This window comes from Myxocyprinus asiaticus, chromosome 14 (genome assembly GCF_019703515.2).
Source record: "Myxocyprinus asiaticus isolate MX2 ecotype Aquarium Trade chromosome 14, UBuf_Myxa_2, whole genome shotgun sequence".
Taxonomy (NCBI): Eukaryota; Metazoa; Chordata; class Actinopteri; order Cypriniformes; family Catostomidae; genus Myxocyprinus; species Myxocyprinus asiaticus.
Genome location: NC_059357.1, coordinates 8,291,256 through 8,318,383, shown reverse-complemented (window position 1 = coordinate 8,318,383; position 27,128 = coordinate 8,291,256). Strand labels below are relative to the sequence as shown.

Here is a 27,128-nt window from a genome sequence, read left to right as displayed (position 1 = left end):
CAATCAAATTTACTTAAAGCAAGTGATTGCAAATTGCTGCCTTTGTTTTTTGGGGTTACATTCTACAGGGTTTTTTATTTATTTATTTTTTTATTATATAAATATTGACATTGTGTAGTCAAAGATAATGCTTGACATTTCAGACCATTATATTCTAAGACATATATTTGTTTTTTACAGGTGGAGTGATGAAAAATACCATGTCAGATAAGACTGTCTACAGTAATGTAAAGAAATGTTATGTGATGCAATTAGTCCATATTTTCTAATGTAGAAAATGTATTTTTTTGTTATAAAAATGTTCAATGCAACAATTATCTTGATCTTTTCCATTTCTTGAATTTTCATGTTGATTGTAAACATTCCATAATGCACCTCTGATACATAGGTAACACTTTACAATAAAGTTCCATTCATTAACATTAGTTAATGCATTAGGTATCATGAATGAACCATATAGTTTTTTTATTTATTTTTTATTTTTTACTGCATTTATTAAACCTATGTTATATGTAATGCTATAATAATAAAAATAGAATTGTTCATTGTTGCTCATAGTGCATTAACTAATGTTAACATACAACTTTTGATTTCAAAAAGAAATGTTTTGGTATGAAATTAAGAATGATAAATTATGTAAAAGTATTGTTCATTGTTAGTTCATGCATCTAATGTTGTTAACAAATGGAACCATATTGTAAAGTGTTACCGATGCATATGTATTAGCAGGGAGTAATACACTGATACTTTTCCAAAAGCAGTAATCACCACTTCTAGAGTATCTGCCCTTTTAAGGGGGTGTATGCTACTACCAAAAATAGTACAGAGCAGGTGGCACAGCTGTAAGTACCTGAAGAACTGGGATCTAGGAATCCTGAAATGTTGGACTAAATTTTCAAATGATCTCAACCCACCACTACCATATACGTAGGTCACCGAGCATATCAACACCCCTCACAATCCACTCTGACCAGCAGAAAGCGGACTCACCAATACGCAATTTTGGGTTTAGCCATATGCTTGAAGCAACATTTAAATGAATGTCTGAATTAAACACTCTGGACACTTTTGTCCATAGTGCATGCAGATGCGAGATAATGGGGTGCGACTTAACTTCTCCAATTAGTTTAATAGAAAGGCATTGTAATAGTAAAAAAGGGTTCTGTTTTCTTTCTGTTCAATTCCAATCCAGGGAGGGCCTCTCTCAGGTGGAAGCGACCAATGAGCCAAATATCTGAGACCGAATGCATAATAATAAACCAAAATCTTGGGTAGGCCTAGCCCACCCATGTCAATCGGCCTATGTAACTTGTTGAAATTAATCTGGGACGCTTTCCATTCCAAATGAAGGAATTCACTGTACTATCAAATTGCTTGAAATAAGAGAGGGGGACCTCTACAGGAAGAGATTGTAGTAGGTAGTTGAATTTTGGAATACAATTCATTTTAACAACATAACCTTCCCAATCATAGTTAAATGTAAAGAAGTCCACTTGCTCACATCACTCAAAAACCTTTTTATTAAAGGGTCAAAATTAACTCTGACTAAATCACATAAATTTGCTTGGAATAAAATGCCCAAATACTTAATGCCCTGCTTGGGCCATTGAAAGGCGCCTGGTTGAAAAGCCGTTACTGGGCAGTACGCAGTCAGAGCTAAAGCTTTGGATTTAGACCAATTAACTCTGTATCCCGAAAATTTAGAAAAGGAATTGATAATTCTGTGGAGGCAAGGCATAGATCTTGTAGGGTCGGAGACGAATAATAAAATATCATCTGTGTAAAGTAAAAGCTTATGCGCCACACCTCCCACCGTCACCCCTGGAAAATCATTCTCCTTTCTTATCGTGGCTGCTAATGGTTCCAGGGCAAGACAGAAAAATAATGGGGAAAAAGGGCAACCCTGCCGGGTGCCCCTAGAGTAAAATAATCTGAAATGAATCCATTTGTTTGTACCTCCGCTTCCGGGTGTCTATAAAGTAACTTAATCCATCCAATAAAAGTCTTCCCGAATCTGTATATTTCCAAAATCTTAAAAAGATAATCCCATTCTACCATATCAAACGCCTTTTCGGCATCAAGTGAGATGGCAGCGACCGGAGTCTGATCATTCGCCCCTGACCACATAATATTGATGAAACGCCTAATGTTTTCAGAAGAGCTACAGCCCCGAATAAACCCTGTAGGCAAGGCCTTAATTACCTCGTCAAGCTCCTCCAAGGTTATCTCAGAATCAAGATAATTTTTTTGCTCAGTTGTCAATTTGGGGAGTTCTAATGGTACCACAAAGTTTCTAAATATCTTCATCAGTAGACGAAGATGTAGAACTATAAAGATCAAGATAGAACTCTTTAAAAGCGTTATTAATATTAATGGCTGAGGTAAAAATTTCACCCCCAGCAGATTTTACTGAAGGAATGGTAGAAAAAGACTCTCTCTGCTTTATCTATATCTAGCCAAAAGTTTCCCTGCTTTGTCCCCCGACTCAAAGTATGACTGTCTTGCCTTGAATAACCAAAACTCCACTTTCTGCAACAAAAGAGTATTGGACCATTTCATTTTTTACATTCCTTGTAAACACATTTTTAATCATGTATCAAATGACAGCTTTTCACAGGGAAGCTTAATGCATGCTATTTAGTCTATTAGACAACATCTTCTTGCATTACTGGCGATAAAAACAAGACAGACTGTTGTGCACACAGACCTCAACTCTGACAGTAACAATAAAAAGGACATTTTTTTTTTTTATCATGAAAAAGTAATTTTGAGTAGACAATGAACTTCAGACTTATATAGGTCCATAAAATGCAAGTGAATGGTGGCCAGAACTTTGAAGCTCTAAAAAGCAGATAAAAGAAGCAAAAAGTAATCCATATGACTAAAGTGGTTAAATTAATGTTTTCAGAAACAATATGATAGCTGTGGTAAGAAACAGATCAATATTTAAATCTCCACTTTCACATTCAGATGTGAAAGTGGAGATTTAGAGTTAAAAAAAGGACTTAAATATTAACACAAGACGTAAAAAAAATTTGTGTAAAGTAACATGATTGTAGTGTGATATAATTGCTTACTAACCTTTTCTGTGTAAAATTATATCCAATTTTATGTAATGTCTGAATCCTGTAATCCTGGTAAACAACTTTACAGCTCAAATAATACACAAGTTTTAACAGAAGAATTCATGTAAGTGCTTTTATGAAATTATAGGCTTCCAATTTCTGCCTTTAAATGCTTAAAATTGTCCCCATTCACTTACATTGTAAGTGCCTCTCTATAACCTCGATTTTTTGGGGGGGACGAGTTGAAAATATATTTGTGGTAATCAACAAAATTGAGCTTAACTTCTTTTGAACCTGGAGATTTTGCTTTACCTGTATTCAGGCTATATAAATAGGCTACATGAATTTGTTACTATACACATTTTATTATAGGCCAGGCTTAAAATAGAAAATGTAAATGAGGAGGACGTTTTGTTGTGAACAGATCAGCTTAAAAGCACCATAAAGTAGCTAGTATGATAGTATGAATGTTATATTGTCAGTAGTGCAATGAATAGCAGTGCAAAAGAGTCAGATGTGTCCTGTAAAATGATGATGCACAGTTTATGAACAAGGCAAAAGTACTGGGTCATCAAATCCTATCACATCCTATGATACAAAGATACAAAGTAAAAAAGTCAAGCATGACTGGAATGAGACTTGTATTTATTAATAATGCATTCATAAATATTTTCACACAGAATTTGTTTTGCGCAGAGATTTATTGATTTATTTGGGGAGGGGTTTTTTTTTCATTGCTCACAGATACATTTTTTTCTCTCAAAGAGAATGTGTGTATGCATTTTTGAAAACAGAGAATGCACAAGACGTGCATTTAGAGTTCAGGGCAACTTTGTGTTGACAGCAGCAGGTAAATGTTCTTTTTATGGCCCTCCAGGTTCTTCTCAGAAAGGTCTTTATTCCGTTCTTCTCTGTTTTTGGAGGAATATCGGAGTTTTGATTTATTTGGGGAGTTTTTTTTTTTTTTTTTTTTTGCACACAGATTATTATTTTTTTTCTCTCAAAGAGAATGTGTGTATGCATGTTTGAGAACAGAGAGTGCACAAGCAGTGCATTCAGAGTTCGGGGGCAACTTTGGATCGACAGCAGCAGGTAAATGTTCTTTTTATGGCCCTCCAGGTTCTTCTCAGAAAGGTCTTTATTCCTTTCTTCTTCTTTGTTTTTGAAGGACTATTGGAGATTTCCGCTGTTTCTTTGGGCTCATCTTCTGGAGTCCGATTCTCATAGCTCTCTTTTTTTGACTCTGCCTTGAGGATCTCCAAGGACAGAAAGTCTGAAAAATCCCGCAGGAACGTGTTGGACTGTGCACTTATCTCACTCTCCATAGTCTTGCAGTCACCGTAGAGCAACTGGAGCTTTGAAAAAACGGACAGTGCCACGTCAGACATTTCTTCAGAATCATGGTGGGAACTGACTTCTTCCCACCTGTCGGTGACTCTCACCTGGACGTTTTCAGGGAGCTGTTTTAGCAGATCCTCTATGAAAGAATGATCTTCCAGGTCAGCTGTGAAATCCATCTGCAGGATATGGCAGAGGGTGATGCTGATTATATCTTTCATTGTGTCTTTATGCACCACAGCAATACCTTCAGGTGAGGCGCAGGATATGGGGCTGGAAGACTCCATGTGTCTCCGCATATCTGTTATTATATCCTGCATGAGGTCTTGGTCCTCTGATGAGATTCCCCGCTCGACCTCAAGATTCCCACTGGCAATTTTACTCTGGATCCCCAGAAGTAATTCGCTAATGACTCTTTTGGCTTGTTGTGGTATTAGCTCCCAAGAATCCACACTTGAGCATTGGCTCACACTTGCACGGTCTGAGGGCAAAATACCCTCACTGCACAAAGCAGAGACAACTTTACTCAAGGCCTCTTCTACAAGGTCATTTGCAACGGGGGTCACTCGGGGAGTGGTAATGTATATTTCTTTCACTTCATCTGTTGGTGTCGAGACCTCTCTATACTTGGGCCAAGCCTCAATGATGGAAAGCCAGTCTGACATATCAGGATTGCTTTGGATATCAGGACTTGGACATTCTCTCACAAGTTTGAGTGTCTCTGCAACAATCTTCATCACCTCCATTTCAATTTCAGACATTGTAGCTGCTATCTGAAAAACGTAAAATATTTCTAATGGTTAATAACAGAACTGAGAGAGATAATACTATTGTTGTCACTTTTCTTTGTAACTATTACACTCTTTTAGCCTACACATTTCAATTTCATAACACATTTGAATTGAGTAATCTTTAACTAAATAATAATAAAAAAGAAATGCTTAAATAAGTAAGCATGACAAAGACATGAATTGAAAAAGCCAAATAGACAGATATACATTATACATATTGATTAGATAGATAGATAGATAGATAGATAGATAGATAGAGAGATAGATAGATAGATAGATAGATAGATAGATAGATAGATAGATAGATAGATAGATAGTTGTAGGAACTATGTATGTAGATTTTAGACATTTATTTTATTGTTAGACATAAAAAGACATGTGAAAAAATTGACATGCTCATTCTGGTCAATATTTGTGCAGTATAGCAAAATAATGTTACAACTGTACTCAGTCTGTTCTAATAAATAGTTATAAAATAAGAATAATCTAAAAGATAATGAAAAATGATGATGGATATGTTTCGTTAGTCTTCAGTAGCCTAATGCAAACGGGACCATTTAAAATATTAGGCTACTTAAAGCTTTACCGAAATTACTGTCTAATGAACGGACTTGGCAAAGCAGTTTGATTGTAAATTTCGTGCATTATTTTACTACAGGTTCAAATTAAATATAAATATGGCCTTTTCCCATTATTCCATATAATCTGATTATATTACCGTATATATTGTGAAAAGTAGCTGCGGTAAAAAGATATAAATGTACTCACCTTTGCGAAAAGCATGCGATCAGTAAACTGCAAATAAGAGTTCTGGAACTCGCTGTGGCTTGTAGGCGGGCGATGGAACTTCGTGTTTATGACGTAACAATTCCAATAGGCTGGCGGTATGACAACAGAACAAACTCTCATCGCATTGTGACGCAATGATTGCTGAAAGACAAATAGTTTTCTTGAAGGGCCGGTGTGTTATCTCAACAAAGTTTTGGCGTAAAATTCAAATGAATGAATCCAACTCAGGCTTAAGTCCAATTTCTTTGATTTCTCATTAAACAGAGTTGTTATGTTATAATTATTTGTTGTTTCTACTTCTAATTTTACTAATTCTACTAATACAAACTAATAATAAAGTTTACTATATTGCTTTAATTTTAAATAAGAAATTATTATTTGAATATTTTATAAATTAAACCTTAAATAGATTTTCCCAAACACTCTTACATATTCGGGTCTTTAGAGACCGGGCACTTATATCTATTAAAAATTGATGTACAAAATGCACAGATAGTGTAAAATTTTACAACTATTTTCAAGTCAATTAGAAAAGAATAAAATAAAATATATTTTGATGTTTTATTTTTCATAAATGAAAGAGATAATGCAACAAATCAGGACAAATCAAGAACAGCATTCATTATTTTCTCACTAAAATTTCATGAGATGCAACTGGCTGTCAAACACATATTGAACTACACATAACACATAATCTACACGTGTAATGTACTGTGTAGCTTATGTGTATCTTATGTGTATTATCTCAGGCACTTGTTGAGTCTAAATACATTCACAACTTACATAATTTCAGTAGTACACCCAAATGTCAATAGTCATATCATACTTTTCATGTGTTGTACTTGCTATAAGTTTACTTCGATGTTGTTACTTCATCAAATAGCAATGTCAAATGTAAATCAAGTCAATCACTGAAACATCAGTGCCACCTTGAGAAAGAAATAACATGTATATTATGTATGTGTACATGCATATACAGTGAAATACTGATAATTCACCATTAATGATAGTTCATTGTTGCACAGAAAGTCAGTGTGATACAATTTTTATTTGTATGAATATAGTACTCATTTCTCTTGTAATACACAAAGAAATAGATATCCTGTGATAGTAAACTTAAATAGATATTAAATAATTATTTTTAAAAAACGACACTCTTACATACCTCGGGTCTCTAGAGACCCTATACACTTCTGGTACTTAAACCATTATAATATATATATATGTATACTGTATATATATTTTTTGCAATTTTGGCATTTTTTGTGTGTGTCACACTATAAGAGATAGATTGAGGAATACTAAAGAGGTGTGGGCACAACTCCAAAAAATGGATGAGGTACAGGGTGTGGAATGAGGTCCCGGGTCTCTAAAGACCCGGGGTGTGTGTTTAGGGTTAACTTATGGGCATATGGTAATTTGAAGAACATTACACTATATAATAAGAACACTATTATAAGAATTCTTTAAGAAACATACAGTATGATAAATACTTTAAAAAGTTATATTTGTTGGCAATAGCATGTGGCTTTCTGTTTATCACTGTCCAACATAATGCTCATTCTCAAAAGCAAAATTTGGAGATTGAAAGAATGGATCTACATTCAGAGAACTGTGATTTTTATGGGGCGGTGTTGCACTATCACAACAAAAGTCAAATGAAACTTTAAATCTCTATACAAACTGTAAGGTCTTGATAATACTGTATGACCACAGCTAACCTTCTGTTCTGGGTGAGAAAATTATTGTTGTACATGCAGTGAAGAACAGAATTTTGAACAACACAAACAAACCAAAAATCCTGACAAGACAATATTTATATAGATTTCCCAAGCTCAAGTGTTTGGAAAAAGAACAAGTTGGATCAAATGGTCCAGTTGCAGTTTTAGAAATGACAATAAAAAATAAACAACAAACACCTTTACACAATTCTCTTACTCACTTATTAACATTGCCATATAAAATATGACTTAATTTTGACACTTAATAGTGAACACACAACAAAGCCACAGAATAGGCCAAACTGAAGCAAGCAAATAGATGAAGACTCAACACAGCACACACATAAATGACTGCATGGAATGCATTGTTTGTTCTAATTTGGCGAGCCCCTATTAGAACAAATTATGCGACGTAACTGAAATTTAAACCTGGCTAGCCACTTAATTGGCTAGCTAAGCATAAATGGGTCTATGCAAGATGCTAGCTAACAGATTGGAGAATAAAATGATACCAAGTTTGCTTCATTTTAAATAAGCACAAAAACAGAGATGAAAATTAAATTTCATGTGAAATTTTATCTTTGTTACTCTTAAATGAACTTTTTGCGATTTCTCCTAAGGCTTTTGAATTTTGGCACAGTTTTTTCTTTATACACAGTATTGATATTGCAATAAACAAATTAAGGTTAGTCATGCCAGTTTTTGTGGAAACCCTTAAACCATGTGTGTTACAACTATAGCCCACTTAAGTTTGTACCCCACTCTCTCTCTCTCCCTGAATTAAAAAAAATAAAAATAAAAAATAAAAAAAGACTAGTAAGGTTTACTTAATTTTTTACTTCACAAGTTTTTGCACACAGTTTTTCTAAGTACATTTTAATGGTATAAAATTAAGTAAAATCTACATAATGACATAATATTGATTAAAGTCAGTAAAAATTTCAGTTAATAGAGTTAAGTAACTTTTACTTACAATACTAATTTACAAGGTATTTAAATTTAATAAAATTGAATTTTATTGGACCATTTCATTTTTTATATTCCTTGTAAACACATTTTTAATCATGTATCAAATGGCATATGACAGCTTTTCACAGGGAAGCTTAATGCATGCTATTTAGTCTATTAGACAACATCTCCTTGCATTACTGGCGATAGAAACAAGACAGACTGTTGTGCACACAGACCTCAACACTGATGGTTAACAATAAAAAGGACATTTTTTTGATCATGAAAAGGTAATTTTGAGTAGACAATGAACTTCAGACTTATATAGGTCCATAAAATGCAAGTGAATGGTGGCCAGAACTTTGAAAAAGCAGATAAAAGAAGCAAAAAGTAATCCATATGACTCCAGTGGTTAAATCCATGTCTTCAGAAGCAATATGATAGCTGTGGTAAGAAACAGATCAATATTTAAGTCGTTTTTTAACTATAAATCTCCACTTTCAGTTTCAGATGTGAAAGTGAAACTAAAAAGGCACATGTGTCTTTCAGATGTGAAAGTGAAAGTGGAGATTTAGAGTAAAAAAAGGACTTAAATATTAATCTGTTTATCACCCACACTTATTATATCGCTTCTGAAGATTTGGATTTAACCACAGGAGTCTTATGGATTACTTTTATGCTGCCTTTACATGCTTTTTGGAGCTTCAAAGTTCTGCCCACCATTCACTTGCATTGTATGGACCTACAGATCTGAGATATTCTTCTAAAAATCTTTGTTTGTGTTCAGCAGAAGAAAGAAAGTCATACACATAGGATGGCATTAAGATGAGTCAATGATGAGAGAATTTCAGTTTTGGTTGAACTATCCCTTTAACTTGGAGAATCTTTCCACAGGTATAGAGGAGATTTTGTTGCTCGACTTCCTCCTATGTGCATTGCACTTTTCCTCAATGGCTTTTCTGCTAAACAAAAGCAGGAAGACTTTATATTTTATTTGACTTTACTTAATAGTTTTAATTTACTTCATTACGTTTACCTGACATATGGTGGAAAACATAGGTAATGTGTTTGTTGTTGACATTTCTGATGGTTACAGGTAAATAAATGTGTTCACTGCGAAGTGCTTGATTGCACATAAATGTATTAAGTTATTTTAATTTATAAAAGGACACACACACACACACACACACACACACACACATATATATATATATATATATATATATATATATATATATATATATATATATATGTAAATTTAAATGTGTAAATTTACTAACACACATACAGACAGTCTGTCATACCCGTTATATCACAATTCAGAAGCCAGTTGTTGAGGAAGCAAGCGTAAAATTTAAATTGATTGACTTTTTCTACAACCAATCGAATTGCTGCATCAATTTTTTCAGCCAATCAGTTTTAAGTAGGACGAAACGTCACAAAGCTCTCCGAAACGCATTTTGTTCCGGATATATAAAGTGCGCATGAGAGGCGTTTATGGCAGTTTTACTTTTGAATTGAGCCTGCAAGTAGTGAATCTTGTTTTGGATCAGAAATAAATCAATTTGTTTTGTTTTTAAGCGTCGCAGCATGAATCGCTTTCACCTGTTTGCGTTTTTAATTTGGTATTTAATTGCGGACAGCAAAGCAATAATCAGGTAAAATGCATCAATTATGTTATTTATCAACGAATTTTTTTTTTTTTTTTTTTAAATGTGTGTATTCATTACGCAGTGAGCATACCAAATCTTAAATTATCCCCATTTTATAATTTTACACGATGTCTTTTACTATGTATGAATTGTTTCAGCGTTTATGGCAGTTGATCACAAATCTGTTCTTCACTGAACAAATCAGGCTCAATCTCTCATAATATTGACCGGTTGCAACACACATTTATTCATGCGTAAAAGCTTATTACAGCATTAATTGGTGTTGTTGTTCAGGAAGTACGCATCGCACCAACTGACTGCGAGTCTTGCTAGTAAACAGTTGCTTGTGTGAACTGCTGTGGTTGAAGTGCGACATTGTGAAACTCGCCCCATCTACAATGCAACGATAAAACGCTCCTGTTATTATAATTAACGAAGTTGACGCACGCTTGCAGTGTAGGCAGCTTTGTTGAATATTTTGTCGCGTCGCGGCTAAGGGGCCGTTCAGACCTAACGCGTTCTTAGCCTATAAATAAGCAGCGCAACGATATTACGCATGTCTCTAAACGCGATTTAAAAAATGTACGTTTTAACCTGACACGGCGTCTAAAAACTCCTACGTGAGACGTGGCGCAACAGTCTAAGAAAAATCCGTCTAGCGCATGTTTACTGAGAAAAAACGATTATAACCGAGCGCAGATAAACGCAAAAACGTTTTTTGTGTGAACGGCCCCTTAAAGGTCCGATTGGATGAGGCGTCTTCGGTGCCGTCGCACATCGTTTGAATGAATTCTGCTACGTTGTTTGTCTCACAGTTACGCTAATGAGCTATTTTAATTGGTGGAATAATTGTTTGTTCAGATTATTTGGCTACTTTAAATAAATGCAACTTTTTATATAACTTTTATTGTAAAGGTGCGTTTTGCAGAAGCAAACGACACTCAAGGCCGTGTGTTACAGTCATTTTTACTGGTTAAAGGAGCCGTTTACTCAAATATAATCTTGCAATCCTTTACTGATCCTCATGCTGTTCCAGAGCCACATGATTATTTTCTTCTTCTGTTGAACACCAAAGGAAACTTTAGCAGAATCTCTGTGCTGCTTTCTTAGATCCAATGAAAGTGGATGTCAAACTCCCAAAAGGACAAAAAGCACCATAAAAGCGTCATTAAAGTAGTCAATAGGACTCATGCACTATATTCCATGTCTTCTGAAGCCATACAATAGGTTTGTTTGAGGTGTGGACTAAAATTTAAGGCCACGTCCACACTAATACGTTTTCGTTTGAAAACGCATCCTTTTCTCTACGTTTTGGCCATCCGTCCACACTGAGAAAGCGTTTTTGACAGAAGACTGAGCTTTTTGAAAACGCTCTCCCAAGTGGATAAATTTGAAAATGCCGTCTTCGCGTTCTAGTGTGGACAGGGAAAACCGAGATATCTGAAAACTATGAATATGTATTTGCCATGTGATGCAGTCATGCGATTCAGTCATTCAACATGATGGCCCATGTTGGAGCGGCATTGTTGTGCCTTTTGTCCACTTTGATAATGTTGTTAAAGATAAATGTTACTTACTGCAACCTTCACATTGCAATCCTTCAAAGGCGACCGGAAGTTAACTCGGAATTGCGGTCCGGCGACGGAACACGAGGACAATTGCTTTTTAGATACCGTACGTGGAACAGCAATTTTTTTTCACATGCGCAGTAAGGGGATTTAAGCATTTTCATACATTTCAGTGTGGATGAGCAGCTTTTGGAAAATGCTTGAAAATGGCAGTGTGGACCGAGAGTGTTTCGAAAATGCAGTTTTCAAATGTATCCAGATTAATGTGGACGTAGCCCAAGTCATCGATCACTTTTCTTGCTTGACAGTTGGAAAAGAGCCAACTTGGACATTCTGGTATAAATTATTTAATTTATTAACTTTCATTTAGGATGAACTATTTCTTTAAGGCAGAGCTTTGTGTTGTGCCAAATGATGCATTCAAGTCCTCCTGAAAATTTCATATTTATGAGGTTGGAAATTATAAATACGATGTGATATCAAGTGTTTTTTTTAATTTTATTTTCTCCCCAATTTGGAATGCCCAATTCCCAATGCGCTCTTGGTCCTCGTGGTGGCGTAGTGACTCGCCTCAATCCGGGTGGCGGTGGACGAATTCCAGTTGCCTCCGCGTCTGAGACCGTCAATCCGCGCAACTTATCATGTGGCTTGAGTGTGTTACCGTGGAGATGTAGCGTGTGTGGCACGCTATTCTCCACGGCATCCACGCACAACTCGCCACGCACCCCACCGAGAGCAAGAACAACATTATAGCGACCACGAGGAGGTTAACCCATGTGACTACCCTCCCTTGCAACCGGGCCAATGTGGTTGCTTAGGAGACCTGGCTGGAGTCACTCAGCACGCCATGGATTCGAACTCATGACTCCAGGGGTGGTAGTCAGCGTCAATACTCGCTGAGCTACCCAGGCCCCTCAATCAAGTGGTTTTAGTCAGAATGAATAGACCCGTTTTGCAAGGTCAGATCTCTTTCTCTGTTTTTCACATACTAGCGTAGGTAGAAAGCTTTTTTTAGCACCAGTGCAACAAAATGAAGAGCAAAGCCACGCATTAGGGATAATGCTTTATCTACCTATTTTATCATTCTTGTGTGGCCGCATATAATGATGGGAAATGTAGTTTTGTTGCAAATGCTTGTCACTGCATTAACTAGCTAAATGAGTCTTATCTTCTGGCAGGTTTTGTCGTTATTCTTCATTAACAGTTCAAAAATGCGCACAAACTAAACTGCACAGTCAAATTCCTCAAGTAAAACTAAATTATTTCCAATAACAATTAGCTTCCGCCATGATTCTTAAATTGACTCGTCCCCAACTCGGAAAGTCGTGGCTCAAAGAAAATCCCACTCAAATATGATTTTGCAGTGACATTCATGTGCACTTAACTCGTAAATACGATAATTCCGACATGACTTGAATGCAACAAAATAATCTTTTACCTGTGTAACAGCTGTAAAGCACGGCCTCAGGTGGCATATCGCTTTATTAAACGCTTGTTTGTCTAGAATTCCTCTGCACAAGATACGCACTGTGCGCCGCATGTTGGCAGACAATGGCATGACTATTGAAGAGATCAAATCTATGGCCAAGTTATCTGGACAGACAGCCCACACAACTGCATTCCCCAATCAACCACCACCTGTGGAGAAACTCACCAACTTCATGGATGTAAGCATGTGGCATCAAATCCCTTGTTTTTTGCTCTTTGGTTCTTGCAAAAGGAATGACTCGCATGGCATACGTGGTTACCAAGGTCTACAAAGGTCTGTCTGTTTCTCCAGGCCCAGTATTTTGGAGTGATCAGTATTGGTACCCCTCCTCAGGACTTCACTGTGCTGTTCGACACTGGATCATCCAACCTCTGGGTTCCATCTGTCCATTGCTCCTACCTGGATATTGCCTGCTGTGAGTAAAGATGTATTGTAATGATGTGGTCAGTGCGGAGCTGTAAAGTGCGGTTTGGCATAAGGATAGCTTTTAAGGAAGCACTGGTTTGTTTTAAACACACAATCTAATGACAATCTACTGTGCTTCTGAATTTTACTTATTTAAAGGCCAACACTAGATACTGTGAAATAGAGGGTTTGCACAGTCACTGAAAACCTGGAAAAATTTGGGAATTTTTAAATTGTGATAACCTGTAAGAGTTGTGTAAATAAAATTATTGCATAATTTTTTTAGTTATGCAAGGCTAAGTATTTATTAGGCTAAAAACTGACCGTTGTGAGAGCGATTTCTCTAAAATCACAAATTATTCAAAAAGTGTAGAAATCTGGCCATGGTCTAATTAGTGGTGTTTGCTGAGAATTTTGACTTGGACCAGTAAGCAACCCACAACACCCCAGCAGCCGTATGTAATGTAAATATAACATTTTTTTATATCTATTCTAAATGTACTGCTTTTCCTGTCAAAATGCATTTATTTCCTACTTGGGAAAGAAAAACAAAACAACATGTAACAATATAGTGCTTTAACATTTTCCAAACAAAGCCTTCCACAGTAAAAAGATAGAAATACACTAAAATGGCACCAATTCAAGTAACATTAAATGTTTTCCAAAGTCTAAGTGGGAGATTGACTAATTGAAAGATCTAGTCTCCCCATAGGTTGAATATTCATTGCAATGGGCATTAAATCTCAAATTCTCATCCTCCACAATATTAATCTGCTGGCAGACTGTGGCTATCCACTTTGTTACAGCCATCGTGAAGCCGCGTTCATGATTTGCGTTAACGCCAGCATCAAGCACCGCTTTAAACTCCACATGAAAAGCACTTGCAGACAAAAATGTCTCATTTTGGTTATAGTTAAGCCTTGCTGTGCTTCTGTGGTGATTCAAATGCACCTTACTTGGGCTGAAAAATACTTGATTTCTATCAGAAGTCCCATCTGGGCTTGTTTTGTACATCAGATAGTGTTAAGAGCTCCTTTCTCCATCACTATCACTGACACTAGCTGTGTCTCATTTCGAAGGCTGCGTGCTAGCTAGGACACGTCCTTTGAAGGCAGCGGTATACTGAGGGTCCTCCTTTAAACAAGACTTGTTAACGAAACGGCCTTCATAGGACAAACGGAAACAGAACTTATCATGGTTGCTATGACAGCACGCCACTCTTTAACAAGCACGAGCGCTTTGAGTGAAAAGGGAACAAAGTCCCTTTGGAAGGGAATGCATGAGGTAAATTTTAGGAGAGTTATAATGATGTAGAGAGAAAAGAAAATGAATTTTACAGGTTCATGTTTAGTCAATAATAATTATATTTTTCTATAATTATACATATTATATACTCTGCACCCATATTCTACTGAGATAATTCAACTTAGCAATTAGCATTACTTGCGTTTGAACATCATATTTTCGGGCAAATTGGCGTAATTTTTTTCAGACAAATGATGTCAATTTTTGTTGAAGCAAAGAATTGTGGGTTGTGATTGCCCATGAAGGATACACCTCATGCATCCTCCGAATTCCCGTGAAACAAGGTTGCATTTGAATGCTGCATTCAGAGTGTCCTCCTTGCTTTTCTGAAATGAGACAGCCTCGATGACGTATGCGGCCAACAAATGCGACCTCCGGAGGACACAGCCTTTGAAACGAGACACAGCCACTGAATCACTGTTGTGTGTGCGTCAGTGTAATGACTCCAGGTGGACACATCTACACACTGCAAAGGTTCCTCCCTCCCAACCAGTGTTTATGCTGGTTTATGCTGTATTAATGGTAAATCCGTTAATCTTAAAATTTACGCATTAAACTTTAATTAATCCATGCATGACATCTCGAATGTATTTTTTTTTTTTAACATTTTTTTAAAATTATTTTTGTCTCTTAAATGCATTTTCTGGCTTTCTGTTTCTCAGGGATGCACCATCGCTACAACTCAAAGAAATCGAGCACTTATGTTCAGAATGGCACCAAGTTCTCAATCCAGTATGGTAGAGGGAGTCTTTCTGGCTTTATCAGTCAGGATACAGTCACTGTGAGTAAAGACACCAGACCTCCATTAATAACTTATTGTGAAACACGTTGTTCTGTCAAAGCTGAAAGTCAACATGGAATAAAAATTGACCCCATTTACCTATGTATTACACATTATGAAACAAAATCAAATTTATTTGTTTCATCAAAATGCAATAATTTGCTCCATCCACCCCTGAAACAATTTTCCTTTTTGGCTGAGGTCACCAAGCCCTCTTATTTTTCAATCCTTCCCCTCTAATCACATGTCATATTCCAGATGGATGAAATGAAGTCCCACCAGACTGATCTCACAGTGAAATCTGAAACCGCAGGATTACTTTTCTTTAGCTAAAATTGGTCTGTGCTCACTGAAATTCCAAACACTGCTTCCAGTGGCCAAAGCATTAAGTGTTGTTGTGCGTATGAGTATGGGCAGGTATGAGGTGAAATGTCCACAGGGGGGCGCCAAAAGCGAGTTCTGAAGTGAGTTGTTTTATCTGAACAGACTGAAATACAGTGAAGAGGAATTCATATTTTATTAACTCAACACCCAAACCTAACCATCAGTGGAGTAAAAATGTAATTTTTGAGAAAAAAATGCAACCTCCGAAAAGCACTTATCACTGATTATGTGAACGCAGTTATTTCCTAGTTTTAACGCGGGATATGAACACGGGTCTCCCACGCGGCTGATGCAATACATTTCCGGTCCCGCCACAAGGGAAAGTGAACATGCATGAGCCGATGCAAAATTGTCTGAGGGGTGTTGGTGCTTTTCAGTGAGTCGGCATAATGTGGCCAATCCTAGGGTACTGAAACACTCGGAAACTTGCCGTCTTCCTGTGTGATCGTGTTGGTCCACACTACTATTTTCCAATTGAATATCCTGTGAATGATGTCTTCATGATGACTTCAACTCGTATGCTTATATGAAGCTCAACTGTTTGCGTGCCTGTAACTGTAGTCAGAAAAGATTAGAAGGAATCAATCATAATACATTATTGATTATCAAATAAACAACAAATGTGTTTTAAAATGTGTGCTTACAGGTTGTTTCTCTAAATTTCTTCCTATAAATCAGTAATATTAGCATGATTTCATTTTACGCTCAGTTTTCAATCAGAAGAGTCAAATATTTGTTGCTGTCTGTAGTTGGCAGGGCTAAAGGTTACAGACCAGCAGTTTGGTGAGGCTGTTAAGCAGCCTGGGATTGTGTTTGCGGTGGCGCGTTTCGATGGCGTATTGGGTATGGGATATCCTGCAATCTCTGTAGATGGCATCACACCAGTGTTTGACACTGCCATGGCTGCCAGAATCTTGCCCCAGAATATCTTCTCCTTTTACATCAACAGGTGAGTTTAAAGACTCTTCTTCTCTCTTCTTTGCGTTACTCAATTTCAAGGTTTATTTGACAGATTTTTCAGATTTAGGCAAAAAAATATATATATATTTTTATTTTTGCAGAGTGCCATCTCTCTGATATACACACATAACAGGTGTAATGTCTCTACTTAAAGCAATAACTTGCTCACTTTTTCTCAACAATGCAAAAAATCAGTTTCTTGATCAGTACTTTTGTCTTATGTTCAGGTAAAAAATATCTAAGCATCCTTAAAACAAGATAAATGTATTTGACTCAAAATGGCAAAAGCATAAAATGCAATACTACAGTCATTTTCAGAGAATATATTAATTAAATGTTTTTCTTGCCGCATTGGCTATTATTTATAAGTATAAACCTCACTAAATTTTGTTGAATTTATGCCTTTTTATATATATATATATATATAAAATCCAATGTGTAAGGAAAAAAAAAAAAATTAATTCAAGAGTTTCTGAAAACAAGTCTTTAAATCTGCAGTTTTCCTACTCTAGTACATGTATCTTGTTTAAAGGATGTTTTTATTTATTTTTACTGGTGAACAAGGCAAAAATACTGATTAAGAAAATTGTTCTTGCATTGAAGTCATTTGTCCCCTAAAGAACTGGGAAATGCCATTGTTTCCCCTTATCTGAAGTTTATTATTTGCTGCTTTTCAGTTTCTAAAGTTGAAGAATGTGGCTAAGAATGTAGAAAGTTGGTCTGTGACCTTAACCATGAAAGAATTACTTGTTTTTGTGTTAAACAGTAACGCATGACTTAGATTACTGCTTGCACAGCTCAATGGCTTCTATTTTTGCTAAATGTATGTGCATTTTATGGCCAATTTATCATATTATAGTGAATCGTACTGTCTGTGGAGAAAGCCTCTTACATGGGCTGACTGATTTGTGACTAAAATTATTCTGTTCTAACTAATATATAAAAGACTTTTATTGGGTAAAAAAAACCCTGAAATCACCAGCATCGTGGGTACTAGCCAACGGTCCCCACAGGGAAAAATGCTTAATAAACATATTAAATGATGAAAATGTAAAAGTGCTAAGGGGTTGGGTTAGGGAATATTATATTAGCTCAGTATAAATACAGTAGCAGTCAATGGAAAGTTCCCATCATTTATAGAGAAATGAACATGTGTGTGTGCTGTCTGTAGGGACCCTGCAGGTGGGGTTGGAGGTGAGCTGATGCTGGGAGGTTTCGACCAGCAGTATTTCGACGGTGATCTGCATTATGTTAATGTTACGAGGAAAGCCTACTGGCAGATCAAGATGGATGAGTATGTACTAAATTGTTTGTGCAACTTCTATAGAAGCCATCTTTTAGCAGTATAAATTGTGGCTTTATAGTGATTTGTGTAATGATCTCTTTTTACAATAATCGATTGAGTCATTTCCCTGACTCCGGCCCGAGACAGCTGGGATAGGCTCCAGCACTACCCGTGACCCTACATAGGATAAGCGGCTATAGAAGATGGATGGATCGAGTGATTTCGATTTACCAAGCTTTGTAAAACAGATGGTTCAGGCTAGAGGTTTTCTCAGGTTCTAAGATCTGTACCCGACCCGAATCGACCCAAATCACTTTTTACCCAAACCCGGCGTGCATTAAAAAAAAAAAAAAAAAAAGAATAAAAAAAAAAGGAAAAACCTGACCTGAGACAGACCTGATCAAATTAGTCCCGAGTCCTAGCCGACGGCAATTTTTTTCGAACCCAGCTGGACCCCAATGTAAAAGGCGGTGACATCTGCACTGCCTGCACGCACCAGTATCCAGGAGGGTTTGGTAATTTACACATAGAAGTATGGATTGACGGAGAAGAGGGGGGATAATAGCGTTTGTGATTTTGTATTAAAATGACTGACTGTTAAACCCTACTGAAGTGCAATGTCTTTGTTTTTACAATCACACAGTGGTGCAAGAGTTCTTGGCATAAGCAGGGGATTTGGTAAATTGCACGTAGGAGTGCGGATTGTCAGAGGATAGAGAAAAAGTGAGAATCAGATTGCCATAGAATTATTTAATATGTACTGTATTTGTTTAAAAGGTGCAGTATGTAAGATTCAGAAACCCTTGTTATTAATGACACTTGTGGCCGTTAAGTGAACTACAGCTAGCTACCTGTTGCTCGTGATCGCGCACACACACTCTATAGGGATGCGAGCGAGCATGACTCCATAGGGAAGCGAGACTGAACGTGATTCACCAACATCATGATGACAGATGAGGTAGCATAATTAAAATTACACAGTTATGATTGTTTTACTACAAACTTTGAGACTGTATATTATATTTGACTCTCCAGTGCTGGAACAGGGCTAAAACAAAGTGTGGATATAGGTCTGACTATATCCTGCGAGAATGTAGATTAAAGTAATCACTTTTCTTTGCATGATACATTGACTGCATTTATACGATAGCCTATATCGGTGCTAGCTAGCTAGCCAGCTTTATCAATAGCTGTTAGCTAAATTTGGTGGATGATGACAGTAGCTGTTTATAAAATAGACTGTACATTATAAATATGTTGACACAATTCAGTATTTATGTGATTCCATCACACTGTCATTTTGCTATATCGATGCACTATTGTTTTATAATAATAGATTGTATATATTTTCTGTATAACCAAGTTACGTTACACTAATGAATAGAGCATTTTGCATTATCTTGAACATCGTCTAGCATTCATTTAATGTATTATTGTAGTTTACCTTGCTGAATAATTACATATTAACATTATGTCAGTTACTGTGAATCACCATACCTGACTTTTAGTATAAAGAGAAGATTGTTGAAATTATTTGAAAGTTACGAAGCAAGGTAGCTTGCCATTCGTCAGCGTTAGCAGGCAAGATCAAGTTAGCTAAAATTACACCGATCAATCCTTATGGCACTATATTTCACATGCTTTGCAGTTATTTAATCTTACCTGTCCAATAAGAAGAACGCCAATTCAGGGTCTGTTTTGATCCCCAAAACCAAACGAAGGTCCCTCCAGTAATCAAATGTCCTGCCGAAGTTCACTCTAGTTTTCGCTCGATCACGATCACGTTCCCGCTTAGCCAGACGGGATTCAGTAAATGTTTTATTTTTATTTTTATTTTTTGACTTACTCAGAGTTTATGTAGGAGTCGGTGTTGTGCTGGGAGGCGGACGTTTGCTGGATTCCACCTCGAAGATAACGTTACCTAGTGTTGCAGTTTGTTGTCGCTGTTGAATAGCGTAAGAGAAGCCAGCACTGGGGCAAGGCTCTCGGGAGCGCACATAAACGTCACATCCTTTGGATTTTCCCGGCAAAAGCGACCTGCAACCTTCGCATGAAAATCAGTCTACAGGCTTTAATAGGCAACTAGGAAGTCTGGGAAGGGCTCATTTTTTAAGTTGCGTTACAAGCCGTTCACACATTGGCAAAAAAAGGTGAATATTACATGAAAAATGTTACATACTGCACCTTTAAATTATTAAACACCTGAAACGAATAATGGAAAGTTGGCATATTTGAAACTAATTTTGGTCTTAGGTACATTCAGTAAAAGCACATTTATTTAAAATTACCCAAGACCCGAGGCTACCAATATATGTCCTGACCCGTGTCCCGATGCACTTGTCAAAGTTTTGGGCCCGAACCTGTGTGGGTTTCGGGTCGGACCTCGGGTTTTTGGATCCGAGTGGACATGTGAAGACCTCTAGTTCAGACTCTAAATTCTGACTTGATGAGCTGTGAAAATGAACTATATTACTTGTTCCATGTGATAATTATTAGGGCTGGGAAATTTATTGCATTAATAGAATTTACGCAATTATTGCAGAATTTGTTTTTTTCACTTCCTAAAACTTCACTAATGTTTTTCCCCACTTCCTGTTGCTAAAGTTGGCATAAATATACATTTCCAGGAGGTACACTCTTGACTCAACTGCACATCTTAGTACAGAAACTGATTGTGTGGAGCAGTGCATGCTTATTCATAACACTCGACACATGTCCCGGGCATAATAAACACGGGAGAAGATTTACTGGATCCAATCGTAAGTGGTGAGCCAGGTGTGGGAGAGATGCAGGCAAGCTGTCATATTTCTTTAATCGCCCAAACAAAGCTCATTCACAGTCATCTGAACAAGTGTTAAAACTGAAACCGCACGAGAGAGCCCCAGCATGTGGTGATAGAGACTGAGTGGCAGCCAGAGTAAATAATAGTTTTGAGATTTGAAACTTCAGCCAATTAAAATTCAGCATTCGATTTGGTTTGTATCTGTTTTAATGCATTGGTAATCTACATTTTAGTTTATCTTGGAAATGAAGCTTGATATGAATTGAATCCGTCCATTTTATCATATTAAAAAAAGTCCACTGGAAAACACTAGAAGAGTTTGTTAAACTATTAATTACAGCATGTCCACTAATTTTGTGGCATGTATACATATACTTGTATCAAAGATTTATACCAATAAAAATTTCTTATTTAACTATCCACAAAAAACTGAACATTTAACATGTACATATTTAAATAATTAAAATAAATGATGATTCTTGCAAGTTCTTTTTCAAGAGACAAATTAAAATATATTTGATTATACAGTATTTCAATGTTTGTTTTAATGTACCATGATTAATCGCGATTAATCGCAGAAAACTGTGTGACTAATTAGTTAATTTAATCTATTCATAGCCCTAATATTTATTAATAATAAATGTAACTGTTTATTGAACATTTTGTCTTATGGTGTCATGTTGCAGTGCAATTATACAGTATTTTAATGTACCATGTACTACGATTCATCGCGATTAATCACAGAAAACCATGCAATTTAATTAGTTAATTTTTAATCTATTCTTAGCTCTAATATATACAGTTGCAATCAAAATTATTCAACCCCCCTGACCAGCAATACATTCTGGTGATGTGAATTAAAACACATCAACTAAAACCTCAGTAAACAAAGTAAGTTTTTAATACACATTTGAGTGATTTTGAGATAAAAAAACTAATTCCCTCCACAAATGTCATGTCAAAAATATTCAACCCCCAAAGTCAATCATTTGTGGAGCATCCTTTATCCTTAATAACAGCAAATAAATGTTTCAGGTAAGTGTTCTCAGGCTTCGGACACCTCTCTATTAGAATTTTTTTTTACACGTTTCTCAAGAGCAAAAGCTTCCAGCTCATTGACATTCTTTGGTTTCTGTGCTGCCACGGCTTCCTTGAAATCCCAACAAAGGGTTGCAATGGGATTTTAATGATGGACTGAAAGGGCCGTTTTAAGGACATTCCACGACCTATCCCTGAACCAGATTTTGGACAACTTGGATGTATCCTTGGTGTTATTGTCTTGCTGGAAAGTCCAGTGATCACCGAGCTTCAATTTACACACTGAAGCCATCTCATTGTTCATGCCAAAATGGCCTGATACCTGAAAGAATCAATGGTGTCAGTCACGTTGTCAGGATAGCCGTTTCCTGCAGCCGCAAAACACCCCCATAACAGGACTGACCTACCTCCATGCTTGATTGTGGGGATGGTATCGTTCTTGTCATCACCTTGTCATCTTACTCCAGACATACTGCTGACCCATGGGTCTAAAACTCATTTTCAGTTTAGTGTCATACGTCTCTAAATCCTTCTTCCAGGACTCCACAGGTCTTTTCTAATTACTTCTTGAATATTCAAGTCAACATTTCCCTTCGTGAAGTTTTGCTTTCTTCCACACCCCAAGAAGGTTGCTGTTGTACCATATTTAAAAAAATGTATGAATGGTGCTGCCAACTCTGTCTACTGGAAATTGAAGTGCCTTGGAAATGTACTTTTAGCCATGACCTTTCTTGTGTAATGAAATAATCTCCTCTTATTAGCTTTTGAGACCGCTTATTTTTAATTGCACTTTCTGCATAGAAATACATTTTTGCTTACAACGCTAAACTTACATTTTAAAACATAAATAAGTGCCATTGCAGATTGATGACTTAATTTTGTTTTAAAACAATTACTTGTGTAGCCTTACATATTTAAGGAACAGCTACAAGCAATAGGGGTTGAATAATTATGACATGGCTGTATTTAAAAAAAAAAAAAAAAAAAAAACCTGCTGTTTAGAAATATTAGCTTATATATTCACACTATGACTTTGAATGTGTCACTCAACTGATATAGATGTAAAGTTAAAAAATTCTGGGTCATCAGAAAAGCTTACCTTTGTAAATCCTTACTGTCTTGGGGGGGTTGAATAATTTCGATTGCAACTGTGTTAATAAATGTAACAAAGTTATTAGAACATTGGTGTCTTTTAACATTGGTGTAGTGGTTGCCTCCATTTTACAAAAGCAATAAGCCACTCAATTCCATGCATTACAGTGATTTTACCCTGGGTAAGAAGGTTTTACACCCCTTAATTGAGGTAAAATGGTCTCTTGTGGCTTATTACTTTAATCACCAAACATTTTGGTATCTGATCAATGTATGCAAAAAAAGTTATGAAGGATTTGTCTCAATTTTCTACAGAGTTCAAGTGGGTGGCACTCTTACCCTGTGCAAAAGTGGTTGCCAGGCAATTGTTGACACGGGAACATCACTGATCACTGGGCCTGTTCAAGAGGTTAGAGCACTGCAGAAAGCCATCGGAGCAATTCCACTGCTTATGGGAGAGGTAGGAGAACTCCAGCTAAAATAACTTCTTATCTTGCCTGTTATTGTAGTTGTTCATGTGTTCATGGTATTCAATTTGTACCTGCATGCACTACCAAGAAAGATGCTATGGATGTTCTGTGAAGACCCTCTTACTGTGTTTAGTTTTCTGCCATAAAGTGAATAATCTTGTAAAATTTATCTCTGCAGTACTGGATTGACTGTAAGAAGATTCCGTCACTTCCTGTTGTTTCTTTCAACCTGGGAGGGAAGATATTCAACCTAACTGGAGAAGAATATGTTATGAAGGTTTGTCCTTCTCTTTGCAGTCTTGTGGAGTTTCCTTTTCAGTCTGGAGAGGTTAGAGAGGGACATTATGCACTGTAAAAAATGATTTTGCCTTTAAGTTACTCAGTTAACTTAAATTGTAGAGTTAAAATAACTGCCATGGATTGATGTTGAGACAACTCAATTATCCAAGTTGTTGTTGGCTGAAATTGTAAGTTACTGAACTTTAAAAAAAACTATTCAGCTGAAATAAAAAAAATCTCAAGAGAACAACACGCATCACGCTGAAGTATTTGGATTCCCAACATACACTGCAGCATGAGTAAAGTATGCAAATTGCAGTGTTACTGTATTACATTTTTTACTGTTTGCTGCTTTTATTTATGCTGTTGGTTGTTGTGTTTGTTGTAATAATTTAATACGCATCTTTAGGCCTGTCGTGATTATTAAATAGTCATTTGATCGTGGTTATTTGATTTAACTATTGATCTAATTATTGTGCACATCAAATTCTAATCACATTTATTATGCCCAAATAAGGGAATTGTAAGCAAATATATAAATGCCATCAACGGAACGTTTGTGTGTCATTCAGTTGAACTCCAAGTGTCACTGAGCCGCACTGCGGATGTCAACCAGAGCAGCTGCTGTCCTGAAGAGCACGTGAAGCACTCGGATGTGTGCGCCATCAGCAGAGACTTGCGCCAAACTCCCAAGAAAATATAAACAAACAAATATAAACTTTTGATAGTGAACGCAAAGCGATCCGACTTCACTTTAAATAGTCGTGTAATGGTAAATGTTCCTGGTCATAACGGGTTCATATACGCAGTGTTAATGACACGCAGTGACAGAGGACACGCACGCACGCTTACTCTATTTCTTTGGAGTGATAAAATTATGAAACGAAGTCTCAAAAGATTTGCTTTGTGAGAAATAATGGCTCATTAAATCAAAGAGCATTAATTTGTCAAAGTGAAGAAATTAGGACAGAAATATTTTACTTTTGCATAATATATATATATATATATATATATATATATATATATATATATATATTATTATTATTATTATTATTATTATTATTTTTTTTAATACATCAGATGAGTTCCAGAAACAGTGTAAATGTAAAATTGAGTATTTGGAAATGTTTTGATATTTAAAACATTATTTTCTTGTCTTTCACACGTTTTTAAAGCCCTAAAAGGAAATCCTACATCCCTATTTTATTATTTAATTTATATATTTGAAGTTAAATATGTAAAAATGACTTCTTAAGGTGCATGAAGCACACATGGACCTTAAGAAATATGACAATTTATATAACAATTAAATCGTGAAAGCCCTAAAAGTCAATTAATCGCCATAATCACAATTATTGTTTGACAATTAATCGTCAGCCAAATATCATAATCGTGACCGCACTACTCGTCTTTTTACTAAATTATGTGTTTGTTGATCGTCACCATTATTGTGATTTGCGTGTGAAGTGTTGTGGACCATGCATGTCTTCTTGCTTAAGTCTGAGTAAAATAAGATCAGATGATAGTCTATGATCATCAACTGGCCATTTAACATCACGTGGCAGATTATTTGACCTTTGATAATGGGAAAGTCCTAACTGCTTCTATGGTTATCAATAATTTGACATTATAATAGAAGTAATTGAACTTCTATATTCAGTTTGAATTTAATTAGAATGAAGTTGATTGAACCAATAAAGTCAAGTTCACTTAAGACATTAAGATCATTTTAACAACTTGTATTGATCCATGTAAAAATTGTTTAAACTTTCCCTCTTATGTTGACACAACTTAAGTGTTCATGCTGCCTTCATTTTAAGTGTGTTTTTTTTTTTTTTTTTTTTTTTTTTATATAACAGTGTAGAGGAACTTGGTACAAAGTAGAACCTCATAATCTAGAACCTCAATAGGATAGCAAGGCTATAAGTCTACCAGTATTTCTGGACTGAACCAAACTGTCAGCAGAGAATGCAGCATTGACTTGAGTCATTTAGTGATTGAAGTTCATCTCATTTCAATTTGTTCTCAGGTGACTCAAATGGGCATGAGCGTTTGTCTGTCTGGCTTTATGGCTTTGGATGTCCCGCCCCCCGCTGGTCCCCTGTGGATTCTGGGAGATGTGTTCATCGGCCGCTATTACACTGTGTTTGACAGGGATGCTGATAGGGTGGGCTTTGCTCCAGCTAAGTGAAGAGAGAGTGAATCGTCCTATTGTATCTGGACATAGTGGACAGTTGTTAGTAGTAAAGAAACCACTGTTTTCATTGAAGTTGTTCAATTAATTCACAGTTGAAATATGCAAGATAGATATACTGGGGAAGTTAACAATATGCCTTAAGTGGGATTTTCCAAAGTACAAAAGTTAAACCGAACTGGGAACATATTGTTTAGCTGGGGTTTCTCTGTACTTGGTTGAAGCCTTGAAATATGTGTGGTTTTTATTTTGCACTGAGTTTAAATAGTTATGCTTTTTTATTTTATACTTTAAGCTATTAATTATTTTGTAATACATTTAATAAAGATTGAAGTTAGTTTTTGAAAGAAGAATTATTACTGGTCTATATGTATTACTGTGGTTGTGTTGCTGTGTTTGACTTTGAATGTATGGTTGAACCATTCTGATCACTGGTGTATTCTAGTCAGTTAATGGGGTTTCTGTTACTAGGGAACTCCAACTTTATCATGACTACTTTACTGTTTCTTTACTATCTATGTAATTTTGAACAATGGTACTAGGATTTGTATGAAGGCTTTCAAAGCTTGAGATAAAAAGTTTTCTTTGTAGCTTGTTTGTGCTTATGTTTAGCCTGCACATCAAATCCAACGACGCAAGAAACCCGCATTTACATGCGATTGTACATCTTTGGATTATTCACTGCTTTACGTCAAAACATAAACGGGCATGCGCACAACACTTGCGCACATTGGATAAGCCAGTAAGAACATAGGTGAATAACCTAATCTAATAAGTGTCCATTGGTTGTCG

The 27,128-nt window shown here is 36.2% G+C and overlaps 1 protein-coding gene across 1 annotated transcript; it reads left to right on the top strand.

Annotated features, from left to right (window-relative positions):
• The first annotated feature begins 10,112 nt into the window (after nucleotides 1-10,112).
• Nucleotides 10,113-26,926, top strand: napsa (napsin A aspartic peptidase). Its single transcript, XM_051717739.1, has 9 exons — nucleotides 10,113-10,310; nucleotides 13,377-13,539; nucleotides 13,653-13,776; nucleotides 15,734-15,852; nucleotides 16,986-17,185; nucleotides 18,368-18,490; nucleotides 23,709-23,853; nucleotides 24,042-24,140; nucleotides 26,172-26,926. The coding sequence occupies exons 1-9, from the start codon at nucleotides 10,243-10,245 to the stop codon at nucleotides 26,331-26,333; spliced, it is 1,203 nt and encodes a 400-aa protein (XP_051573699.1). The 5' UTR covers nucleotides 10,113-10,242; the 3' UTR covers nucleotides 26,334-26,926.
• The last annotated feature ends 202 nt before the right edge of the window (nucleotides 26,927-27,128 follow it).